The 24,664-nt window shown below is 43.2% G+C and overlaps 1 protein-coding gene across 2 annotated transcripts in view; it reads left to right on the top strand.

The window, feature by feature from the left end:
* The window catches only part of Aldh7a1 (aldehyde dehydrogenase 7 family member A1), a 47,369-nt gene that overhangs the window by 1,953 nt on the left and 20,752 nt on the right, over positions 1-24,664 (top strand). For both annotated transcript variants that reach the window (XM_051200773.1, XM_051200774.1), the window contains exons 3-16: positions 609-674; positions 4,898-4,978; positions 5,390-5,513; positions 6,322-6,454; positions 7,789-7,833; positions 9,547-9,624; positions 12,281-12,378; positions 16,054-16,095; positions 17,831-17,925; positions 18,301-18,385; positions 19,983-20,089; positions 21,664-21,780; positions 21,937-22,034; positions 22,179-22,252. In XM_051200773.1, the coding sequence (XP_051056730.1) occupies positions 609-674; positions 4,898-4,978; positions 5,390-5,513; positions 6,322-6,454; positions 7,789-7,833; positions 9,547-9,624; positions 12,281-12,378; positions 16,054-16,095; positions 17,831-17,925; positions 18,301-18,385; positions 19,983-20,089; positions 21,664-21,780; positions 21,937-22,034; positions 22,179-22,252 (1,243 nt within the window). The remainder of the gene's footprint in view (positions 1-608; positions 675-4,897; positions 4,979-5,389; positions 5,514-6,321; positions 6,455-7,788; positions 7,834-9,546; positions 9,625-12,280; positions 12,379-16,053; positions 16,096-17,830; positions 17,926-18,300; positions 18,386-19,982; positions 20,090-21,663; positions 21,781-21,936; positions 22,035-22,178; positions 22,253-24,664) is intronic.

The following is a 24,664-nucleotide window of genomic DNA, read 5'->3' as shown; positions in this document are numbered from 1 at the left end:
GAGCTGGATTTGAGTGACCACCATGCCCTGGGAAACATAGCTAGGTTACCCCAGGTTGTTCCCTCAGGGAAGCTGTTCTTAGAGTTTTATATATAGTTGCAGGGTAATAAAAGTCATGCACATCCTTGGTACCTCAGATCTGTGGTTACAGCAAGATGGGCGACTCTGCCTGTTATCTGATGACATTCTTTAGCTTTTGGGACTAGTGGTCTGCTAAATTGACTGGCTGCAAAAGATTTTTATCAGCTAGCCACAGGATGTTTAGAGAGATACTACTGAGGTGGGCAAGGAATTCAAGGGGCTGAAACTAGCTCAGGATAAGGTAATTAGGCTCTGGATTTGCAGTATTCCAGCCTCTCTGCAGGTTTAGTGTTTTGTTTGTTGTTATTTTGTTTTTTTGAGACAGGGATTCACCGTGTAGCCCTGGCTGTCCTAGAACTCAATCTGTAGACCAGTATATCCTTAAACTCACAGAGATCTGCCTGCCCTGCCTCCGAGTGCTGGGATTAAAAGGGCCTTCCCCAGTTTTAATCAGTATCTGCAGACACAGCCTCTTTCTGGGAAATGTCACTTACACTTTTTTCATCCCATTTCTCTCACCCCAATAGGCCAGTATGGAAGACTATGAAGAAACTATAAAGGAAGCCAAGGAAGCTTGGAAAATGTGGGCAGAGGTAAGTGTGGCTCCCGCCGCAGAACAAACAGGTCATTTGCTATAATTGTAAAGATAGATAAGCATGAGACAGTGTTGAAATGTGTGATCTTGGGGACTTTGTTAGTTTCCTGCCCGTTATTCCTAAAATAATGTCCTTCCCATTTGGGATGACAAGAATGGGTACCTTCAAAATAAATGAAAATTATTATGATATTCTCCCCAAAACTTGTAATTGAGCAAAAGAAGAGGAATTCTTTGTTCTCTCTTCCTCCTGCCTCTCCTCCCAGACTGACCAGGGACAAGATGTCCTCACAGCAGGTCTGGGCTCCAGAGCAGCTACACCATTTTCTCAAGGCCATGAGGCAGAATCTACCTCCTTTATCTCGGTACACTATCAGTTGAAAGAGCCAAAATGTGGCTGGTGAGTGGTGGTTCACACCTTTAATCCCAGCGCTTGGGAGGCAGAAGCAGGTGGATCTCTGTGAATTTGAGGCCAACCTGGGCTACAAAGTGAGCTCCAGGACGGCCAGGACTTTTACACAGAGAAACCCTGTCTAGAAAAACGAAACAAAACAAAAGCCAAAATAGGAATTCTGAGGGCTGGTGGGCTGGGCCTCACTTGTCTGCTGGTGCAGTTGGGAAATGAAGGAGAGAAGGAGTCATTTGGATTTTTCCAGCATCCCTCTGCCTATATCAGAGTGTTTTCATAAAGAGGGGAGACCTGGGTGCTCTTCTTCTGGAGTTGTTGTGAGGATTAAATCACTTAATCATGCATCGTTTGCAAGTGTTTATGGCAGAACTGGTACATGGCAAGCATCAGTACACCATAATGCCATGTGCTGGAGACTGAACTAAGGTCATCAGGCTGGGTGGCAAGTGTCCCTACCCACTTAGCCACCTCAGCAGTCAACAGCTCCCTGGCTTTTTTGACTTTTCTTTTTCTTTTTCTTTTTTTTAAGGATGATGCATTAAGAAAATCAAATGTAGTCTTCTTAACTTCAACCTCTTTAGTACAGATATTTGTCAGAGCTGCCTTTGGGTATTTCTCTCCCAGCTCTCAGGAGTTTACTCCATAGCTGTGATGTTTCTATGTTTCTATGCATGTTACATGATGTGTGCACAATTTTATGCATAGTTTATGAAAACTGGTGTTTATTATTGTGTGTTTATGTGCACATGATGCATGTGTGATGGCACATGTATCACGGAGTGTGTGTGGTGGTCAGAGGACAGCTTTGTGGAGTTTCTTTGACTTCACATGGGAAATCAAACTCACATTACCTGGGGCATCCTTCACTCACTGAGCCATCTCCGAGATCCAGTTACTTTTCTCTTTGGTTTTTCAAGACCTGTGGCTTTGGAGCCTGTCCTGGAACTCGCTCTTGTAGACCAGGCTGGCCTCAAACTCACAGAGATCTGATCTGCTTGCCTCTGCCTCCTTAGTGCTGGGAGTAAAGGCGTGCGCCACCACCGCCCGGCTTTTTAAAAGACACTTGTTTAGTCATGTGTGTGCTGCACTCCTGTGCCTGTGCATACACGAAGAGAGGCCAGAAGAGGGCATCTGTGTCCTCTTCCATCTTTATTTGTTCCTCTGAAGCAGGGTTTTCACTAGGTTGGAAGCTGGCAAGAAAATCCCAGTAATTCTCCTTTCTTTGCTCCCTTCAGTGCCTTGAGGTTACTGGGATTTACCCAAGATTCCTGGCATGTTATGTGCATGCTGAGATTAGAACTCTGTTCTTTAAGGTACTGAAGCAAGTGCTCTTAACCACTGAGCCATCTCTCCAGCCACATTAAGCTTTGTTTTTTGAGGCAGGGTCTCTATTTGTCCTGACGGTTATGTAGGGTCTCTATATGTCCTAGAGCTTGTTATGTAGATCAGACTGGCCCCAAACTCACATAGTTTCGCCTGCCTCTGTCTCTTGAATGCTGGGATTAAAGGTATGCCCCACCACACCTGGCCAAACATTTAAAAAAGATTTATTTTATACATATGAGGGTTTTGCTTGAATGTATGTCTGCATATCATGTGTGTGTAGTGTCTTCAGAGGTCAGAAAAGGGCCTTGAATCCACCAGAGCTGGAATTACAGATGGCTGTGAGCTGTCACATGGGTGCTGGGAACTGAATCTGCATCCTCTGCAAGAGCAACACATGCTCTTAATTGCTGAGCCATCCAACCCTGACCTATTTTTATCCTTTTTTTTTTTTTTTTGAGACATATTATGTATAGCTCAAGAAATATCTTCTTGCCTGAGTCTCCCAAATGCTGGACTCATTCATACGTTTTTTAATTGAGAAACACTTATGCTCATGTGTGTTTAGAGTAAATACAAACATGTTTGAGAACAGTTTGGTTTCAGGGACTGTTTTTCTAAATTTATGGTGGTGATGGTGATGTGTGTATGTGCCACAATGTGCATATGGAAGTCAGTGGTCAACTTTGTGGAGTTGGTTCCTTCCTTCCTTCTTAAGTGGGTTCTGGGGATTGAACTCAGGTCACCAGGCTTGAGCAGCAAGCACTTTACCTGTTGAGCCGTCTCATTTCATCTCCTGTTAAGTCTGTCTCCCTTGCTGTAGTGGTTGTTGTCATGATAACCTTTCTGGAATGTTGTCCTTTATTGTTTTGGTTGCTATTTCTGAATTTAGAATCTCATATGTTACTTCTTCTTGTCCCACATTAGCAGATTGCATTTAGCATTCCTTCCGCAGCTTGTGCATTTTTGTGTTAGGTGGAGTTGTTGGAGAAGTCAGGCGAGCCACTCTTGGACGAGAGTAAACTGAACCAGTGGGGGATCTATTTGTTGGAATCTGAGTTAAGCAATTGAGTTCAAAGTTTAGTGTAGAGACAAGCTTTTTCTAACAGTCCTCTTGGGCTCTGGTCAGTGTGGCAGTTTAGAGTTGGGATGGCTGGGCCTGAGACAAAAACATCAGAGCGGGCTGTCCTGGTCTACAGCCTTCCTCCAGGATCCTCTCTATGGGGCTTCTCTGCTGCCCTCTCTCCTTCTGTCAGCTTGCTTATATCCCAACAGAATATTGTTTCATTTCATTCCAGTTAAGCCTACAAGCTTCAAAGGGAACATTTTTCCTTAAGGGAAGTAAAAACAAAGTATAAATACAAAGGAAAAGTAGTTTATAAAAGCTGCTTCATCCATCCATCTATCCATCAATCCAGTCATCCATACATCCCTTTTGAGAGAAAGGGTTTGATGTAGTTTAGGGAGCCAACTCCTGAGCCTCCGCATTCCCAAGTTCTGGTGTTATAGGAGTGCACCTTCATGCCTTTGTTGAAAACAGGTTTGTCTCTCTCCCTCCCTCCCTCTCTCTTTCCCTCTCTCCCTCCCTCCCTCTCTGTTTCTCTCCCTCCCTCTCTCCCTCCCTCTCTGTCTCTCTCTAATTTTTCAAGACAGGTTTCTCTGTGTAGCTTTGGAGCCTGTCCTGGAACTTGCTCTACAGACCAGAGCTGGCCTTAAACTCACAGAGATCCACCTGCTTCTGCCTCCTAAGTGCTGGGAATAAACGCATGAGCCACCACTGCCCACAGGTTTCTTTCTCTTAATTATAGTTACTACAGAGAACCTGGCTGTAGGACTCATTGCTTCCCCTCAATGAATAAGCTTTTTGCAGAGGGCTCTCCTTGTCTTGCTCCTCCAAGTTCCTTGTGTGTCCTCAGTTTCCCCTTTGTTGCTGGTGAGAAAGAGCCAGTGACTCTTCTGTCCCTTGAGGACAGAAATGGATCATTTCTCCTAAGTACAAAGAGAAATAAATACCTGGAAGCTATGAATGTGCCCACATTATGCACCAGTGTTCCCATTTGGTTGTTTCTTTATGAATGGGCCTCAAATCTTGAACATTTTAAAATACATGGCTATGTCTTAGTCTGGTTTTGATTACTATAAATACTATAGACAAGACAATTTCTACAGACTTCTATATTTCATGGCCAACTCTTTCCATCCTTCATGATTCAGCACAGGTGTGAGCTTAGATTTCCCCATGTCTAGTCTTGCTGTTTTCTCTCTTTCAGTATTTGTCTTTAGACCATCAGCAATTGGTAATAGTTTGTTGCCTATTCATCTGTGCCTTCCAGAAGAGATTAGCTCCAAGGATATTTAGCCATATCACGGTACCAATGTGACCCAAAAAAACCTCTTCCGATGTTGCAGTTTGTCTTCTGCGATGCACATCTGACAGTGTGGTAGACATGAACATATACTTTGATACCAAAATTCCACTCTTTTCTTAGATTCCTGCCCCAAAGCGAGGAGACATAGTAAGAAAGATTGGCCTTGCCTTGCGGGAGAAGATCCGAGTACTGGGAAAACTGGTAAGATATTTTTGAAGTCTGTTTGTGATCTCTTGAGTAGAAAATAGGCTGTCATGAGTTTTCACATGTGTGTTTTATTTTGTTTGAAATTGAGGATTTTGCTGTGCTGTCTAACCTTGGGTCAAGTGATCGATCCCTCTGCCTCAGACTCCTAACTGCTGGGGTCTGTGTGCTTCCTTCCCCCTTTAGATTGGATCAGATTTAAAAGGATCAACCTTGTACATGTGTCCTAAGACTGTACATTTTTTTTTTTTTTAATTTTCTCTGTAGCTTTGGAGCCTGTCCTGGAACTAGCTCTGCAGACCAGGCTGGTCTCAAACTCACAAGAGATCTGCTTGCCTCTGCCTCCTTAGTGCTGGGACTAAAGGCGAGCGCCACCACCCGCCTATGCTTGGATTTTTATATTTCTAGGTGTCTCTGGAGATGGGGAAGATATTAGTGGAAGGAATAGGAGAAGTTCAGGAGTTTGTGGACATTTGTGATTACGCTGCTGGCTTGTCGAGGATGATCGGGGGACCCGTCTTGCCTTCTGAAAGTAAGCCTGGCATCAATTAAAGTGTTTGGTTCTGTGACCGGGAGAAATGGCTTGGCAGGACACCAACAACTTCAGTTCTATTGCCAAGAGCCACAGAGTGGAAGGAGAGAACTGGGTTTTGTTGTCCTCTGGCTTCCACATGTATGTACACACAGACTCATACCAAATATGTTTTAGAGCTGAGGGTGGTGTCAGGGAATTGGTAGCTATAGCATAGCAAGTAGAGGATAGGACCATAGGCCAGGGGACTTCTACCCCAGCCTGGGCATGCTGACGAAAAGGCAAGCAGTCTACCAAATAAAACACATATTCTGCCAAAATATAAACATTTCTATTCATACTTTTAATTTCCTTACAGTGAATAGAAAGTTTTTGTAACCTATCCAACATGAGTCTGTAACATGAGCTTCCTTGTCTTGAAGATGGAGAGGTCAAGAGACAACATAAAGAACACAGCTCTGAGAATCACATGTTCTGTGTTTATATTTTACCCTTTGTGTTCACATCTCTTGGGGGAACCTCCTACTACTGCACTGACATGTCCCTGTCTTCCCATGCCCTTACCTCTGCAGCTCCTGAGGTGTGAGGTGTGAGGTGTAAGGAACACCATTATAGTTCACTACAGTAATAAGCAGTTCCGTTTTATATTAAGCGATATATTCATATATTTTGGCTATGTGAGGTGATCGAAGGAGGCATCAGGAATCTTCTCTGGTCTGGTACATGTACTTCTGACCTGAAGAGGAATGATATAGGATTTTATTCTTAATAAATTAATGTCCACTAAGTGAATGTTTGCACACCGTAGGACCTGGCCATGCTCTCATTGAGCAGTGGAACCCCTTAGGCCTGGTGGGAATCATCACTGCCTTCAATTTCCCGGTGGCCGTGTTTGGCTGGAACAACGCCATAGCGCTGATCACAGGCAATGTCTGCATTTGGTAAGCTGTACTCATTTCCTGTCTCAGAGTAAGACGGTGATGAATATATAGAGGTAGATATTTTTATTCACTGCTGAAAGGGTTCAGATGTATTAAAGTGTTTTCCAACTTTCTCAGCTAATTGTCTTCACTCTTAATTTGCATTTTCCATCGGTGACATATTGGGTTGTAGTAGTGTCCCCTCCCCTCCCAGCTGTTCTTATTCCAAGTGGAGGTATTGTTCCTTGGTTCTGATACTAAGTTAGTGTCCATAGGTTAATTGCTCAGTCTTCTATAGAACTTCCCCAAGTTCAGATAGATTGATTGATTTTTGTTTTTCTTTTTTAAGCTTTTATTTTTTGAGAGGAAGACTCTGAACTCTTGCTTTTACCTTCTAAGTGCTAGGATTACAGGCATGGGCTACCTTGTCCAGGACTTTTTAAAATTTAATTTTTTTTTTGAGATAAGATCTCACTATATAGCCCAGGCAATTTTACTGCCGTAGCTCCCTTCCCAACCCCCATGCCCTAGTTTAGGGATTATAGGTGTACAGCAGTATGCTCAGCCAAATTTATTAGTGTTAAATAATGCCTGCAATAGAATATTCTCAATCTCTCTATAAAACAGTGTAGTTTGAAGGCTTAATTATTTGGTACCATCTTTCTGAAGGACCCTGTGTTTTCTGTTTGAGATTTCTCGTTGTTGTGACCAACTGCTTGATAAGAGGCAACTTATCAAGTAGAGAAGTTTATTTTGGGTCACAGGTGGGAAGTAGGGTAGAGTCCATCATGCAGAGATGGCATGGTATGGGACCAATTTGCTCACATCCCTTCAGTAAGGAAGCAAAGGGAGGAGAATGCTAGTGTTCATCTGGCTTTCTCCCTTTTTCCCTTTTATTCTGTCCCAGGGCCCAGTCATGGGTTGATGCTCCGCCTGTTTGGGGTTGGTCTTCCCCCTTCAATTGATGGTCCCTGGAAGCACCTTTATGCACATCTGGTTTCTGTGCTGTGTGTTTCAGCACTGGCTTAGGCAATGCTTAGTCCAGTCAAATTGACAGTCCTAAGTAAGAGTCATACAGTGTTGAAATCAGTATGCTATTATATAGCTGGCAGTTGCCTTAACAGTTCCGATGGATAGCAGGTAGGCTCAGTAATGCTTGTTTGCGGGGTTATGTTCATGAACTTTCCTTATCCATTGTTCCCAGAGATGCCACCTGAGGATAGGTTTCCCATTCAGTTACTAGAGTTTTTTGTTGTCTAATTGGACAGAACCTTTCTCCATAACTTTTTCTTTGTAATGAAAGGTATTTACTTTTCCAGTTAATTTTCTTTCCTTCTTTTTAAAAATGTCTCTAGGAAAGGAGCACCAACAACTTCTCTTGTTACTATAGCTGTCACAAAGTAAGTATGTGTGTCTTTCTTTTTCCTGTGTATGACATAATTTTGCAAAGGTGATGACAGGTGCTGTTTTCTGGAGTTTTTTTTTTCTTTTTCTTTTTTTTTCTTATATTGTCTTTTGAGACAGGGTTTCTCTGTGTATAGCCCTGGCTGTCCTAGAACTCGCTCTGAATGTAGGCCATCCTGGCGTCTGACTCCCTAGTATTGAGATTAAAGGCATGTACCACCACTGCCCAACTTGGTGCTGGGTTTTTAATGGTGGGAAGTGTCCTGTTTGTTTCAGCACAGAGATCAGAGAACTTTCTTCTTTGGTTGTAGTAACATGATCACTTTGCAGTTTATGTGGTTCTTTCTGAGCCATGTCCTTTAATTTACCTCTTTGGAAGGATGCCAGATGCTGACATGCATATCAAACTCTTCTAGACATTTTATCACTTGAAAAATAAAGACTTCTGCAGCAGAGAAGAAATACCCTGGCACTTTAGGAACTGTATTTATTCAATAACTATCTAACATGTTTCTGGCTGAGAAGTCTGTTCCTGTTCCGGGGATTGAATTTAGGATCTTATGTATGCTAGGCAAGTGTTCTACCATTGAGATATATTTTCAGTCAAATGAATAGACCAATAACAAAACCGAGTGAACCAACTAGTATACTAGTTAACATTATTTAAAAGGAATTACATTTTTTTTGGTTAAAAATTATAAGTACCTTATTTATATTTGAGACTTTTACAGCTCTGAGGTCATAAAATCAATGTTATTATTAATCAATGCAATTTATGAATCTAGAATTTAGATTTATTGGCTTCTTCTGGCCTATTTAATACTAATGGTTATTTCCAGTGGTTGCATGATCTTCTATCTAATTTAAGACGTTTTAGGGCTGGAGAGATGGCTCAGTAGTTCAGAGCACTGGCTGTTCTCCCCAGAGGTTCTGGGTTCAGTTCCCAGCAACCACATGGTGGCTCATAACCATCTGTAATGGGATCTGGTGCCCTTTTCTCTCCTTCCATCCTTTACTCCTTCTCTTTGGAGAAGACGTCTCTTTTAGTCCTGACTAGCTTGAGCTCCTTTACAGCTCCTGCCTCTCCTTTCCAAGTGCTGGGATTTATGCAGGGTAGGAGATTGAGTCCAAGGCTTCATCCACGTTCAGCAAATGCTCTCAACTGGGCTAAGTTCCCCCACTTCCCTTTACTGCTTCTGTGTGTGAGCAGATGCAGGGGTATGCTCACACGTATTATTTATTTATGGAGTCTCTTATTTCCTTCATGTTCCTGTACCTTGTTCCTTTGTAATTTCCTTACTGTTGTTTTAGTGGATGTGGGTTAGGAAGAAAAGAAGAAGCAAGGCTTTACCCTTGGACCTCTGTGCTGACTACACCCCAGCCTCCAATCTGCCGAATTGACTCAGATGTGTCATCATAATTGGGCAGGAAATATTTGATGAGAATATGTTTTAACCACCCAGCTAATGCTTTCCATCTTCCTATTCATGTTCTGTATATTTTTCCCTTTAACATTGTATTTTAAACCCAAACTTCTGCTTTTGCTTGTAAACCTTAGCTATAATCTGTGAGGAAAAGCCAGGTCTGAGTGTTTGAAGAGTTGGCGGGAAAACTAAAAGGGAGGTCACGTGAGAGGGATTTCTCTCTCATTTATAAAACTGTTCCAAGGGGAATGGTTGGCTGAGCAGTATTTGCCTTTTCCTTCCTAGGATCATAGCCAAGGTTTTGGAGGAAAATGACCTGCCTGGTGCCATTTGTTCCATGACTTGTGGTGGAGCAGATATTGGGTAGGTGAATGGATGAAGAACATCATTCTGTTGAAGGAACCTGGGTTGATTGCTGGGCATCTTCTACCATAATAACAAAACCTGGGGTGACTAAAGAATCGAGGCTACCTTCTATGGGCATTAAAATTATAGACCTGCTATGCTCTTGTTAGTGAGCAACCTTCCCAAGAAATATTTGATTTTTAGTTATTGGCCTATTGATTTTCAGTGTTTATAGTTTGGACAGATAATAATTTCCTGATACTTGATTTATGTAGGGACCTATAAAACAAAGCTGTGACATCTAACTCCCTGCCTGGAGACTTACTTAGCCCAGTATTATTTCCTTAGCTGACCATAAAAGGGAACAGGAGATGTAGCCTAGCGAGTACAATGTGCATTCAAGAAACTTGGTTCAACTGTTAAGAGCACTGGCTGCTCTTCCAGAGGACCTAGGTTCAGTTCTCAGCAAGCACATGGCAGCTCACTACTGTCTGTAACTGAAGTTACAGGATTCCAGGGGATCCAACACCCTCACACAGAATACACACAGGCAAAACACCAGTGTACTTTAAATAAACAAATCTTAAAAAAGAAAAGAAACTCTGGTTCAGTTCCTAGCACTGAATATACCAGGTGTGGTGGTGACATATGCCTGTAATCTCAGGACCCTAGAGGTGGAGGCAGGAAGATCAAGGGTTCGAGGCATCCTCAACTCTATGGCAAGTTTGAGACCCTATTTAGAAAAAAAAAGGGGGGGGGCTTTGGTTGTTTTGTTTTAACTGCCACAAGATTCATGTACCATAAAACCCTCCCTTTGAAACTGGGTGGGTTTTGTTTTGGTCTTAGGATGGGAGCCCAGGTGCTCTGTGTGCAGCCCAGGCAAGGGCTCTCCCACCCTCCAGCCCCTGCCAAGTAGCTTTTAAAACATTCAGTGTTGTGCAACCATTGCTGTCTTATTCCAGGATATTTTCCACACCTACTTCTCACTGCCTTCCCCAAGTTTGTGACAATCACTGACGTACTTCTTGTCTCTGAATTTTTCTTTTCGTGCCGTTTTGTATAAATGGAATCATAGAATGTGAGGTTTTTTTTTTTTTTTTTTTTGTGATGCTCTCTTTTGTGACTCTTACTTAGCATAAGGTCACAGCCTTTGAGTCTGGAATTAGCTAAAATTGCCCCAGTCATCAGGAAAGCTAGGGTCACTTTTGTTTGTTTGTTTGTTTGTTTATTTTTACTAGTTTAGCCTTTGACCCAGGAGGTTCCCTAGGAGTTGAGTCTCTTACCATGCTAGTCTAGATGTTAGGGTCTTATTTCCTTGTTCATATAGATGAAAATAATAGAAAATCTATCTTACTGCCTCCCTACTACCTCCCAACCCCCATGGTACACAGTGAAATGTTTTTAAATGCCACTGAAACACGAGTGTTGTATTCTTTGGCCTACTCTGTTCTTGCACTCTGGGCATCCTGTCCTTCTGTTGGCCTTGGCATAGGCCATTAGCATACACAGAACCTTACTGAGCACAGCCACCTGGCATGCAGGCACTCCTGATTATAGGTTGAACCTGGAGAGTTTTACCTGAGTAATTAGATCAAGATGTCCAGTGTGCAGGCTGAAGCAAGGGCGGCCCTACATTGCTCACACTGAATGGAAGTACACACAACTGAACAAAGTTCCAGTCAGCAGTGTTTGAGCTGCATTCCTGAGAACCAACCGGAAACCCTAGAACAGCTTTTGGTTTTTTAAGTGTACATTTTGGGGGAAAGTATTAACTGGGGATGGGTGGAAAGGTGGTTAAGGGAGGGACTGATTCTGGCAAACATAGGGCAGCTGTAGAACTTGAACTTTTTGGTCTTCTTCCCTTCACCTTTCAACTGCTGGGATTATAGGTGTAGACCGCTCGCATCCGGTTTTGGGTGATGCGTCCTGAATACTCTGAAGCAAGCTGCATCCCCAACCCTAAGAACAATGCAGGTTACCTAGGTGCTGGAGAGAGCTGCAGTGTTAATCATGGGGATTTTTATTTTTGAGGTAGTGCCTTCCTTACTGAGTGGCCCAGGAATTGAATATGTGATCTTCCAACCTCAGGCTCCCAAGTAACTGGGATCACAGGCTAGTGCCATAACTCTGGTGGTTCTCTTCTTCTAAATAAAAGGCTTATTGAGTTTCATGTGTGTAGGTGTTTTGCCTGCATGCCTGGTGCCTGTAGAAACCAGAAGGGTCTTCCAGAACTATAGTTACGGATGGCTGTGAGCCACCATGTGGGTTCTGGGAATGGAACCAGGATCCTCTGGAAGAGCAGCTGGTCTTGTAACCGCTGAGCCAGATCTTCAGCCCCAGGTGTTGCTTTCTTAAAGGGATAGTATTGCAGAGTAGGAGCCCAAAGGCACCCTGTACTGCTTAAGAAGCACCAGGAGCACATTGTCTGTTCCCTCTCAGCACAGGAAGAACGTTCTTCGTGAGCTAAAGGGCTGTGACAGCTTACACAGCAGGTCAGCCTGCTTTCTCTGTGCTTCTGCTTGTGAACAGTTTGTTTCACCACCTTGTGCCCTGGGGGCAGACTTCCCTGTACCCTTGTCCGTCTTGTCAAGGGTCCATAGCATGCTTCTTGCTGATACTGTTGGTTGCATCATTCAGGTGTTTTTGCTTGGGTGACCCTCTCTGTTCCCTGCAGCACAGCAATGGCCAAAGATACACGTGTGAACCTGCTGTCCTTCACTGGGAGCACTCAAGTGGGGAAACAGGTGGCCCTGATGGTGCAGGAGAGGTTTGGTAAGTGCAGGCTTTGTGATGAGGACTTGAATCAGGGTTTGATATTTACAGGTTTTTGCTGGGCCTGGTGATGCACTCCTTTAATTCCAGCAGAGGCAGAGGCAGGTGGACCTCTGAATTCAAAACCAGTCTGGTCTATGCAGTGAGTTCCAGGCCAGCCAGGACTATATTGTGACCCTGTCTTCAAAAACCCGGAAACCTTACAAACCAAACAAAAAATTCAACAAAATAAATAATAATGTCAGTAAGGTTGTACGATGCAAGATTAGCTGTAAAAGAAAAAAATATATATTTCAGTGTAGTAAAAATGACTTGAAAATGAAATTTAGAAAACAGTTCCACTTATAGTGACATCAAAAGACCAAAACATTGACACACAAATCTAAAGTAGTGCTAGCCTTTTGTTTAAAGTACCTCTCGAAAGATATTAAGACCCAAATTAACAGAAAGACATTGCGCTTTCGTTTTTCATAGTGTGTAGCCTCATTAAGATACCAATTCTTCCCAAGTGATCTATGGGCTCAGTGTAGTTGTTGTCAACATCAGCTGTCTGTTTTGTGGCTAGTGACAATTGACACCAAAATTCCTATAGCAATGCAAAGAGCCCTGGATAGCTGAAACAATTTTGAATAAGATTAATGATGGAGATTTCCTACTTGCTAATTTTACAGCTTACAACAAAATGATTGCATTAAGTCACAGATCAATGGGAGAGGACCAAGAGCCCATGCATTTATTACTAATGGGTGCTTTTCCTCTCAGCAAGATTGCCAGGCATTTTCAGTGGGTAAGAACAGTCTCTCTTGATAGGCAGTGCTGGGACAACTAGACAGTCTCGTGAATTTAGTATGAAATTTGCCCTTGTCTTACACTAAACCCCAAACTTGACTAAAAATCCATCAAAGACCTAAATGTAAAAGCCAAGACCAAATTTTTGGAAACCTAGGAAAAAAAAGTCTTTGTGACCCTGGGTTAGGCAGTGGTTTCTTAAATGAACCCAAGGCACACGTATTAATAGTAACAATAGTTAAATTAGACTTCAGAAACTTTCTGTGCTTCACTGTATAGCAGAGGAAGAAAGTGAGAAGGGCACAGAATATTTGCAAGTGTTTTCTCCACTAAGGAATGTGTGTCTAATATATAGGAAGTGTTTTGTTGTTGTTGTTGTTGTTGACAGGATAACTAGCATGGAACTTGCCATGTAGACCATACTGGCCTTGAACTCTTAGAGGTGTGTCTGCTCTGCCTCCTAAAAAATACTAGGATTAAAGGTGTGTATGAAATATAGAAAGATCAACCACTGAGCTATATTTCCAACTACAAATAATACACTTATTGGGGGGCTGGTAAGATGACTTAGTGGATAAAAGCATTTGCTGTGTAACCTTAATAACTAAGTTTAATTCCTGGAACCCATGTTAAAAAAAAGCTGGATTCAGTGTCTTGCATCTGTAGTCCCAGTACTTCCATTGTGAGGCGGTAGAGACAGGAGAATCACCTGGAAGCTCACATTCATAGCCTAGTGGTAGAAATAATAGGGCAAAAACAAGATGAAGCCAGGCGGTGGTGGCACACACCTTTAATCCCAGCAGAGGATCTCTGTGAGTTTGAGCCCAACCTGGTCTACTGAGTGAGTTCCAGGACAGGCTCCAAAGCTACACAGAGAAACTCTGTCTTGAACGCCCCCTCTCTTCCCCCCAAAAAATACAAATCAAACCCCCCCAAAAACAAGGTGATAGGAAAGAGCCATCCCCCAAATGTTATCCTCTGACATCCATATGCATGCTGTGATACTTGTATTCTTGTGTGTGTGTTTGCTCTGTCTGTCTCTCCCACCCTCTCACATACACAGAATAAATGAAGAGAATAATAATGGAAAATGGGCAATAGATGTGAATAAACACCTTGTGTGTATGATAAGCAGGAAAAGACACTCATTTTCATTCGTCTCTGTTCTCAGAAGCAGAGTTTTCACCTTCTCACCATCTCTTACACAAAGCCGTAGTTTGTTCTTGCTTAAGTAGTAGCATATTAGGATTGCAACCTCTTGAATGCTGTTGGCTATCTTAAGCGATAGGCACTTTTGTCTGGAAGGGGAGGGAGATTAGGAAGGCATGTGACTTCCCTTATGCCAGATTTCCCTTACTACCAGGAAGTGGAAATTACTGTACGGAAGAATCTTCTGCCATGCTGTTGACAGTGAGCCTTCTTAGATCAGTTCTTGTCCCTAAAGCTGGAGCTGTTGTAGTCCTCAGAGGCTTTGCGGGCCAATAGTAGCCATAGCGTTCATACTTGGTACCCACTAATTTTCAGAGCCGTGGGAGTGACAGTGTACTCTCCTCTGTCACACTTCTGCAACTTCAAATGAGTTACTTTAGAGGAAACATAATCAAAAGAGTAGAGCGAAACACATCTATAAAACTGATCAGATCTCAAGTCTTTATGCTGTGGAGTGTGGGATGAGCCAGGCATTCAGAGAGTCTTTAATACAGGGGAGAGTCCAGGCATCTGAACTGTGAATGAATTTAGTTACATGTCAAGAGTCCTTTTGTCATAACACCTAGGCAGTGTTATGTAGATTACGTTAAGTAGATAACGAAAAATACTGATAGCCAACAACTAATATATTCAACATTGAATGGTTGATTAAATACATTTGGTGTGTCATCACAATGAAATGATAGGCATTGATTTCATTTTTTCCACTGCTGGGTGTTACCTACCCCCCTGTCTTTTGTTCCCCTCCCTCATCTGCTTCTTTCACCTCCTAACTAGCCCCCTTCTGTTTTCATTTGTCTTTTGTATGCGTGTGTGAGACCCAGTGAGTTACGTTTTATAGTGTGTGTGTGTGTGTGTGTGTAAGTAAACGTGCCCTCACACACATCTGTGGAGGTAAAAGGACAATTTGCAGGAGTCAGTTCTCTCTAATCATGTAGGTCTTGGGGATTGAACTTAGTCTTGGCTGCAGGCACCTTTATTTGCTGAGCCATCTGGTCAACCCCTAGGGAATTTCATTAGGGTTCTTCTTGGGGTTAGGGTTTGTTTATAGGCGCACAGGTGCCTTACCAGTTGCTATACCACTAAGAAAAGATCTCTCCCTCATCCATCAACCACTAACTATGTATAAGTCCCTAGGGAGTGGTGGGACTCAGTGAGTTCCCCCCTTTCCATGGCATGATGTTGATAGGTCCCATCCTATTTGGGTAATCACACAGTTACTTTGAGTTAATTACCAGCCACATCCTGCCTGGAAGTCACTGTTCTCCACCACTTCAGAGGGCATGATAGAGATGTTCCATCCCATCCATGGTGGGCTTCAGCTGTCATGAATTGTCAGTCCTCTGACTAGTTCTGAATCAATGTAGTCACTGTGGAGGAAAGCTTCCCTGACCAGAGCGAGCAGCAATGGCAGCTGTGTGTATAATGCTTTGTCATTTCCTCTCTTTAGAAACATATATGCATGGGCTCACTCGCATACAGTGTGGGCATTTAATTTATATCCATTTGCAGGGTGTGTATGTAACTGCCATACAGTGCTGTAATTGTCATTAATATTATTGTTAGGCTGCTTCATTAATCAGAAGTAAATGAAAGGATACCTGAGATGGTTCTAACAGGAGGTGGTATATATCGAGTACTGAAATAGGAAATAATTGTGTCTGTTTTCTTTTAAAGGGAGAAGCTTGTTAGAGCTTGGAGGAAACAATGCCATTATAGGTAAGGCTGTCGCGTTTTGCTTTGCTTTCTGTTCAGTGTGCTCTCTGCAGTCATCTTGAATATATGGAACTTGCATTGGAACTCATCCTTTCTGTGCTCTGTGTGTGTGGGACTCAGTTTCTGTCTTTAGGACTTTCCCTTAGAAGTCAGAACATGAACTTGCCTTAGTGGAAAAGGGAGCTAAGGAACAGGATAATGTTGGGAAAATGTTATCTGGGGTCTTAAATGTGGGCATGAGACTTCTGTTGTCTCTAATGTGGCATTACTTCCTCATGCTTTTCCTTCTCTTGTTTTGTAGAAACTGGCTATGTGTTTTAGAATAATCAATTGTTTCCCAAGTGACTTGTTGATTTCTTTAGTTTCAGGTACACAAAGATGACCTTTAGTGGAGTATTGGGGGGCTTTCGTGTTAGGAAGGAACACTTCCTTTTTTAAAGATTTTTTCTTTTACGTGTGTGTGTGTGTGTGTGTGTGTGTGTGTGTGTGTGTGTGTGTGTGTGTGTGAGAGAGTGTGACCTGAGGACCCAAAAGAGCTACCAGCTTCCCTGGAGCTGGAGTTATAGGTGGTTGTGTGCTGCCTGATATGGATCCTGGGAACCAAATGTGGGTCCTCTTTGAGAGCGGTACATGGCCTTACACTACAAAGCTAATTCCCCAACTGCTGTGCATCTTTTAAAGCTGTAGTTTGCTCATTTGAAACATAGGATAATGATGCTTTCTTCCTGAATGGGTGGAAGGAAGTCCTTGAAGCTCTGTGGTCTGTGCTGTGCTCTGAGAGCTGATGTCAAGGATGGAGCTAGTACAGAACCTCACATGTACAAGACCTTGGATTTGGGGGAAAATTGAAATATTGGAACTGAAGAGTTGTGAAATGGGTAGAAAGTCAAGCCTGTGTGTGTGAGATGCCTTCTTTTCATCTTCCTGACCTGGGGATGTTTAGGTTGGAAGGGTGACAGTGACAGCATAGGAGGGGGCAGTGGCTGTCAGATTCCAGAAGGCACAAGGAAGCAGGGATTATAAGTAGTAAATTAGCCTCGTAAAGGTTAACCTTGTAAAGAATACTCTTCTGAGGGCAGAGGAAGAGGAATGGAGAAAAAGATAGTGACAGGACTTCCCTGGATGTCTTCCGGGGAAGCTGGAACAGGCTTTGATTTTTCCCTTGTAGCAAGGGACAGGCTGTTTCATGTAGGAGCAGGAAACTGTGGCAGTGGGGAGTGGTTTGGGACAGGTGAGCATCCTGATGGTGGCAGAACTCATGCGTTTTTTTTGTTTTTTTTTTTTTTTGAGATGGGGTTTTTCTGTATTAATTTGGAGCCTGTCCTGGCACTCACTGTGTAAATCAGGCTGGCCTCAAACTCAGAGAGATCCGCCTGCCTCTGCCTCCCGAATGCTGGGATTAAAGGTGTGTGCCACCATCGCCCAGTTTGAGCTGATGGGTTTTCATGGAGCAGTAGTGAGGGATCTCTGAAACAGAGATGAAAGGTGACATGATCTAGCTGAGCCTCAGTTTACTTGTGTATTGGGTGATGGTTGTAGATTCTTTGCCCTATTTGTCATCATCAACGCTTCCCTAGAAGAAGAGCGCACCTTCCCCCTTGGATGTGTCTCTACCATGAGTCATCTGTCCTGCAGTGGTTATTTGGTGTTACTATATTTTCCAAAGGCATTGTTTTGCACTGCTTAGCAAACACTGTCTGCCTACTGTGCAGTGATGGCATACTTGTACTTCTTTAAGCTTTTGAGGATGCAGACCTCAGCCTGGTTCTGCCATCAGCTCTGTTTGCTGCTGTGGGAACAGCTGGCCAAAGGTGTACCTCTGTGAGGCGACTGGTGAGTGTGTCCAAAGCATGCTTGAGATTGTCCTTTTAATTCCTGTGAATGTGTATATGTGCACAGGTGCCCTTAGGGGGCCAAAGCGGGGAGGGCATCAGGTTTCCTAGAGCTGGAATTACAGGTGGTTGTGAACTGCCCAGGGTGGGTCCTGGGAACTAGACTTGCATCTTCTGTAAGAACAGCAAGATGGTTTATTTTCATGTAATTAATATTAAAACTAGAAAATATATAATTGAAAGCGTGATTTCGGTTTGTTTTCAGAGACTGTAGTTTTTTAGTAGTTACTAATCAGTACTGTTGAAGAACTTAGTTACTGTCTGAAGACTTGTATATTCATTTTGCTATTCCCCGTAATGCCTGTTCTTTACATAGTTCTTGCATGCAAGTATCCATGAGGAAGTTGTTCGGAGACTGAAAGGCGCCTACTCGCAGATCCGCGTTGGCAACCCCTGGGACCGTGAGTAGCTGATTCTCTTCTTAAAAGTTACCCTCTTCTGATAGCTGGTGTTACTTGTGTTTCTGACCTTCCGAGTTGGAGGTGGTAGTGGGGTGCCCTTTTCTGAGAGGTCTGAGGGGCATTTGATGACATGTTTTCCTGGATTAGGACCTCGTCCTTGACATGTGTAAACGTTGAGGTCCTGCTGGTTGGATGGGGTGATGGTTGAGTTCTTTTTCTTCTTACTGCTCTTGTCCTTTCCAAAGGAAAGTGTTTGAATCGCCAGACTTGCCTTCCACTGCTTTCTTCCATAGCATCCAGAGTAGTTTCTAAGATATAATCACACTAGGCATGGTGGTGCATGCCTTTAAGCCCATTGCTTAGGAGGAAGAGGCAGAACTAGCTAACCTCTGTAAGTCTGAGGCTAGCCTTGTCTTCATAGTAAGTTTTCATAGAACTACATAATGATATCCCATATTTTAAAGGGGGGGGGGGAGAGAGGAGGTTTGGGTCAGGAATGATGGCTCAGGGTTAAATCGAACACTTAGTGCTCTTACAGAGAACCGCAGGGCTCATTTCCCAGCACCCATATCAGGTGATTCACAACTGCTTTTTGGGGGTGGGGTTGATACAGTGTCTCATGGTGTAGTCATGACTGGCCTTGAACTCACAGAGATCTACCTGCCTCTGCCTCCTAAGTGCTGGAATTAAAGACATTCACCACCATGTCCAGCTTTAAAACTATCTAATAACTCCAGCGTCAGGGGTCTGATGCCTCTGGGCTCTGCAGGCACTCAGATGTCTCCACAAACACACATGTAATCAAAAATACAAATAATTGAAAAAATATAATTCACCCTTCTGCTTGGGACACTCCAGCGATTCTCATTATGCTTAGACTAAAATCAAGATTCCTTCTGTGGCAGATGCCCAGGCTTTCATTGTGTTGCCTGCCTTCCTCACACTTTGCTTATTGTCCACTAGACCCATGTCCACTTGGCCTGTGTTCCAGTTTGTCCACTGTTTTCAAGCATTCCTGGCCCTTTCCTGTTATTTTCTCTGCTAGAAATAATCCTTGCCAAGGTCTTCCATGGCCAACTGCTGCATCCTTGCAGGGGCCTAACTCTCCCAGTGGTTACATCAGTACTCTAGTTTCTGACCATCGACTTGTTTGTTTCTGGCAGTCTACCCCGTTGAACTGCACACCAGCCACAGAGATTATAATTGCCTTCAAGAGTGGGCACACTGTTATGAACATGCCATGGCTGTGTTTTTAGGGCATCACTTTGATAGCTATTCCTCTAAGGCAAGGGTTTAGCAAACACATTTGCTTTGCTATCTCTTTCTGTCTGCTTCTCAGCCACCCTACTCATTTGCATATTGTGGGTGGCAGCACGGGGGACTACAAAGGCAGAGTTGAATAGTTGTGTTGGAAACCACATACCTGATACAAAGCATAAGATATTAAGAATCTGGTCCTTCACAGAAGAAGTTGCTGATTCTTGCTCTTAACCAAGTGTATAGGGAGGAGGGCTTAGCCGGTTAGTTTTGAAAGCACTAACATAATAAAATGATGCTATTGAGGGCAAAATGAAGAGTTTCCCTTTTCTTTCTCCAGGGAATATTCTCTATGGACCACTCCATACCAAACAGGCAGTGAGCATGTTTGTTAGAGCTGTGGAAGAAATAAAGAAACAAGGAGGCACAGTGGTCTATGGGGGCAAGGTAATGAGAGTTGTGGGTGGGTAGTGACAGCCTAGTTTCTTTCTTTCCCTTCAACACAGATTGCTGAGAAAAACTGGTAAAGGGTCTTAGATGGGTGCTTTTCTTCTTCCCATACCTATCACAAGGGGAGAAAGGGTTTTGAGGAATGCATGATGACAGAATAGGCCTGAGACACAGAAGAAACTCAGTCATGGTTGCCTTTGAGCCAGTCCCTAGGATTTGTATGGAGGAGTCTGGATGCGCTGTAGAATAAAACAATATTAGGGTAGTTAGAATTCATGTCTACTGGTTATTTGAGAAAATTAATTAAAGAAATCACAAACACATACTGTTATTTTCAACACCTGAGAACTACATTTTGGTTGTAGTTTGAGACCCCATTTTATCATTTGACTCTGGTGGCCTGGAACTCAGTATTTACCTGCCTCTGCCTGTCTTGAGTACTGGGACTAAAGGCAAGTGTTATTCTCCCCATTGAGAACTGCATTTATTTTCAGTTCTCTTAGCATATAGCCAAGGCCTTTGCTTCATGGATTTGTTGCCTCCATGTGTGCAAAAGGTGTACACTCATTTATTGCATGTTTAGTTTCATTTAATTTAAAATTTATGGAGACCCAGTCCTAGCTAGACATTCTGAAAGCAGATTCCCCCAGAGTGGGAACACTTAAATCTGATTGGACACCATGTGGGTGTATATTTGTGTCTTTTTTTTTTTTTCTTATATTGAGCTTTCTGTCAAGAATTTCACCTAATTGTTACAGAAATAGGTTCTACCCCTATGTGACTCTTAAGTTCATGGTTCAGTCTGCCCATGGAAGAACAGATAGAGTTGCATGCCAACAGTTTAGAGTGCAGGGTTGATGCAGAACTTGGGCTAGAGTGTTTCATGAGGAAAGATAATGGTACACTATGTGGGCAGGTTGTGTGGAGACTGGTTACAAATGCACCTTTTTGGAGTTTTATGTAATGTATATGGATTCCCTAGGGCTTGCATGCCAAAGTGTCAGAAACTGGTTTGGAAGCTTTGGAAATTGGATGTTGAAGACCACTTCCAGAGTGCTGACAGAGTTAGTTTCTGGTGACATCTCTCTGGATTGTGGATGAGTCCTCACATGATCTTTCCCCAAAGGGCAAGAGACTGGCCATATTGGATTAGGTCTGTTCTGCTGACTTCATTTATCAATGACTGATGGCCTCCCTGGGGCTCCTGTGTCGAGATCCCATCATTCTGCGTATTCAGTGTATGAATTGGGGCAGAACACTATTTATCAGTAACACAATGGGTACAGATTGCCTATTTTAAATGAACTTAAAAAGCATTTCAGCAGTCTGCCCTGTCAGATAACTTTATTGAGGCTCACGGCAGGAATTTCCTCTCCAAACATCTTTTTCTGTTTTCTCTCTGACAGATAAGAGTAGGAGGGCATTTTCATTCCAAATAGGATGCTGCTTGGAGAAATAGTATATGCTGATTTGTTTTTCTCCTCATAAATGTAGGAAGGATGATGTCCTCTGATCCCAAGTCCTGGAAAGGGAAATCCATCCATTCTTTTTATTTCATCTTTCTACTTAAGGTTATGGATCATCCTGGCAATTACGTAGAGCCCACAATTGTGACTGGCCTTGCCCATAATGCACCCATTGTACATGAGGAGACTTTTGCCCCAATTCTCTACATCTTCAAATTCAAGGTAAAAAAAGGGGGGGGGGATCCAAATCACAAAAGAAAACAGATATAGCAAAGCATTGACTCTTGGTTTTTGCTAACACTGTATTTTATGAAATGAACTTTGACCTGAGCATAGTAACACTGATGACACTAACAGCTTCCAATCTTGTCCTTTTAGAAGGAAGAAGATGTTTTTGCGTGGAATAATGAAGTGAAACAAGGACTTTCTAGTAGTATTTTTACCAAGGATTTGGGCAGAATCTTCAGATGGATTGGGTATAACTTAGTCTGTTTTGAGCATTTATATAAGTTTGATGTGGTGAATGACTGTGTTCATGGTGAGAGCCTGAATGTCTGGACTTTGTTCTGTTCTGTTTGATTTCCTTTATGTTCTCACTGTCTCTCTCCTCTCACACACAGACCCAAAGGTTCAGACTGTGGCATTGTGAACGTCAATATTCCTACCAGTGGGGCTGAGATTGGCGGGGCATTTGGTATGTAGAGATTCATTTTTCCTTCTTAAAAGATGCTTTTATTTTGGTACTGGGGACTAAACCCAGGCAGTCATATGCTAGGCCAGTACTCTACCACTAAGCTAAGAGCCTCTGTTCTCACCACTCCATTTCACATTGAGCAGCAAAGAACAGAAATGGAAACACAAACTGGGCCGAGATGGTATATGCCTTTAATCCCAGCAAAGCACTTGGGAATCAGAGGCAGGTGGATCTCTTGAATTTGAGACCAGCCTGGTCTACAGAATGAGTTCTAGGATAGTCAGGGCTGTACAGAGAAACCCTGTCTCAAAAAACAAAAACCAGAAACAAACAAACAAACAAAAAACCCAATACACAAAACAAGAACAACAACTACAACAACAACAAAAACCCAATAAAACAAACAAAACGAAATGGAAATACAATTTATATTCCGTAATAACCTGTGATCTAGCATGCTTGAAAGAGCATGTGCTCCCACCCAAGTTCTTACCAGGGTCCTCATCTTCTCCTTAGGTTGGAGCAGGGCCCTGAGCTCAAGATACATTACATGAGCCTTGAAATTCAGTGTTTTTTCTAGGCAGAAGACCTTAGACCTAGAAAGATTAAAAACCTCTACTTCAGAGCCAGGAAACTTAAAACACAATACACTTGCAAATACACATGCAAAGTGGACTTAGAAATTGACCTGAGTGATTGATGACAGACACACACAGAAAGGCTGAGAACTGGTGGGCTGTGCAGTCTGATGGAGACACAAACAGCAGCCTAGGAACTGAGGGCATTTATTATCCAGGGTATGAACAGGAGGAGGAGGCAAGTTTGCTAATGCCCACAAGGAAGGCCTGTGGGGAGCAACTCAGGTTGTTGTCTTCAGGATGAGAGATCTGCACTTGAAATGTTCTGCATACACAGATTTTTAGCTGAAGCTCAATTGTTTGTGGGTACCCATACTTGTACCTAGGAAAGGCCTTGCCGTTCTCATGCATCTGAGGTGTTGGGGTCCTTGGCATAGCTGTGCTCACGTCAACAGTATGCATTTCCTCAGGACTTTATGTGCTCCCTCCTTGTATTTCACTGGGTAAAAAACTAAGTCATTATTCCTCCTGGAGCCTATGAGCTACTTGTTGTTCTTTTGCTGCAGCTAATGCCTAAGAAACACAAACACGAGACTCAGCGCCCACATGGAGTTTGGGGGGGTAGTTGGTGGCCAACCGAAAGCAGGAGAGAGAGAGAGAGCAAGAAGGGGGGACAAAGAGAGAGAGACCAAAGAGGGGGAGCAAGAGAGAGAGGTGCGCTTGGCGCGCTTGCTTTAAAAGGGGGGCTTGTGTGCATGCGTAACAGTCCTCTGGCAGCCAGGTAAAGCTTGAGCTTCCAGGTAAGGCTGTCGTAGTGATGACACGGCCATGAGCCATGAGCGTCCCGGCTATCGTCGGGGGCAGGGGTCAGCTGGCTGCTAGTTCCTAACACTACTGAAGTATATAAACTTATATAAATAAGTTTAACTCCTTACACATTGTTTGTAGTGGGGCTGGAAAGAAGGCTTAGTAGATAAGGTTGTTTGTCATCAGGCCTGAGACTCTTGAGTCCTATCCCCATAAGCTAGAAGGAAAGACCTGACCTTGGAGGTTGTCTTCTGGTCTTTACACTCACACTGTGGTATGATGAACACTCAATGAACACACACACACAAAGTAAATCAATGCAACAACAACAACAAAAAAGTAAAAACAAATTACCCAGAATCGCTGAATGTGGTAGCTCATGCTTGTAATCCCAGCTCTCTGTAAACTGAGGCTGAAGGATTGCCATGATGATGCCAGCCTGGTCTGTATACCAGGCCAGAAAGACAAGCTTGAAAAAAGAAAAACAACAAAAAAAAAAAACCCAAAACAAAACACTAAGTATAGTAAAAATAAGTGGCTTCCAGAACCTCCTCACCTTCCTCCCCACCCAACTTTATGTTCTCTCTCTCTTCCTCTTTAAACAATGCACACGGAAATCAAGCAAAAGACTAGTAAGACAAAAAAAGAAGTGCCAAAACTAAATAAAAATTCCAGAAAACCCCACCGAGTTCCCTTTGTTTTGGCTAACTACTCTGAGCACCCTCCCCCCCCCCCCAATGTGGAATGTGGTTGATATGTACATCGAATGCCATTGACAAAAACTGATTTTCCTGTTGCCACGGGGTATCACTTGCAAATCGTTTCTTGCTTAGGGATGGGGCCCAGTCTTCATTTCTCCCATTTGTGGCTGGAACCCTATCTGGCTTGAGCCTATAAAGATGTTGTGTGTGTTGCCGCAGTCTCTGTGTTCGCAGGTACTCCAGTTCTGTTGTGTCTGGAAGACATCCTCCCCTCCCCCCATCTTTCTGCTTCCTCCCCCACAGAGATGCCTGAGCCCTGAGGGAAG

This window comes from Phodopus roborovskii, unplaced genomic scaffold (genome assembly GCF_943737965.1).
Source record: "Phodopus roborovskii unplaced genomic scaffold, PHOROB, whole genome shotgun sequence".
Lineage (NCBI taxonomy): Eukaryota > Metazoa > Chordata > Mammalia > Rodentia > Cricetidae > Phodopus > Phodopus roborovskii.
The sequence above is the reverse complement of the archived record's forward strand: the minus strand, read 5'-3'. Positions and strand labels throughout refer to the sequence as shown.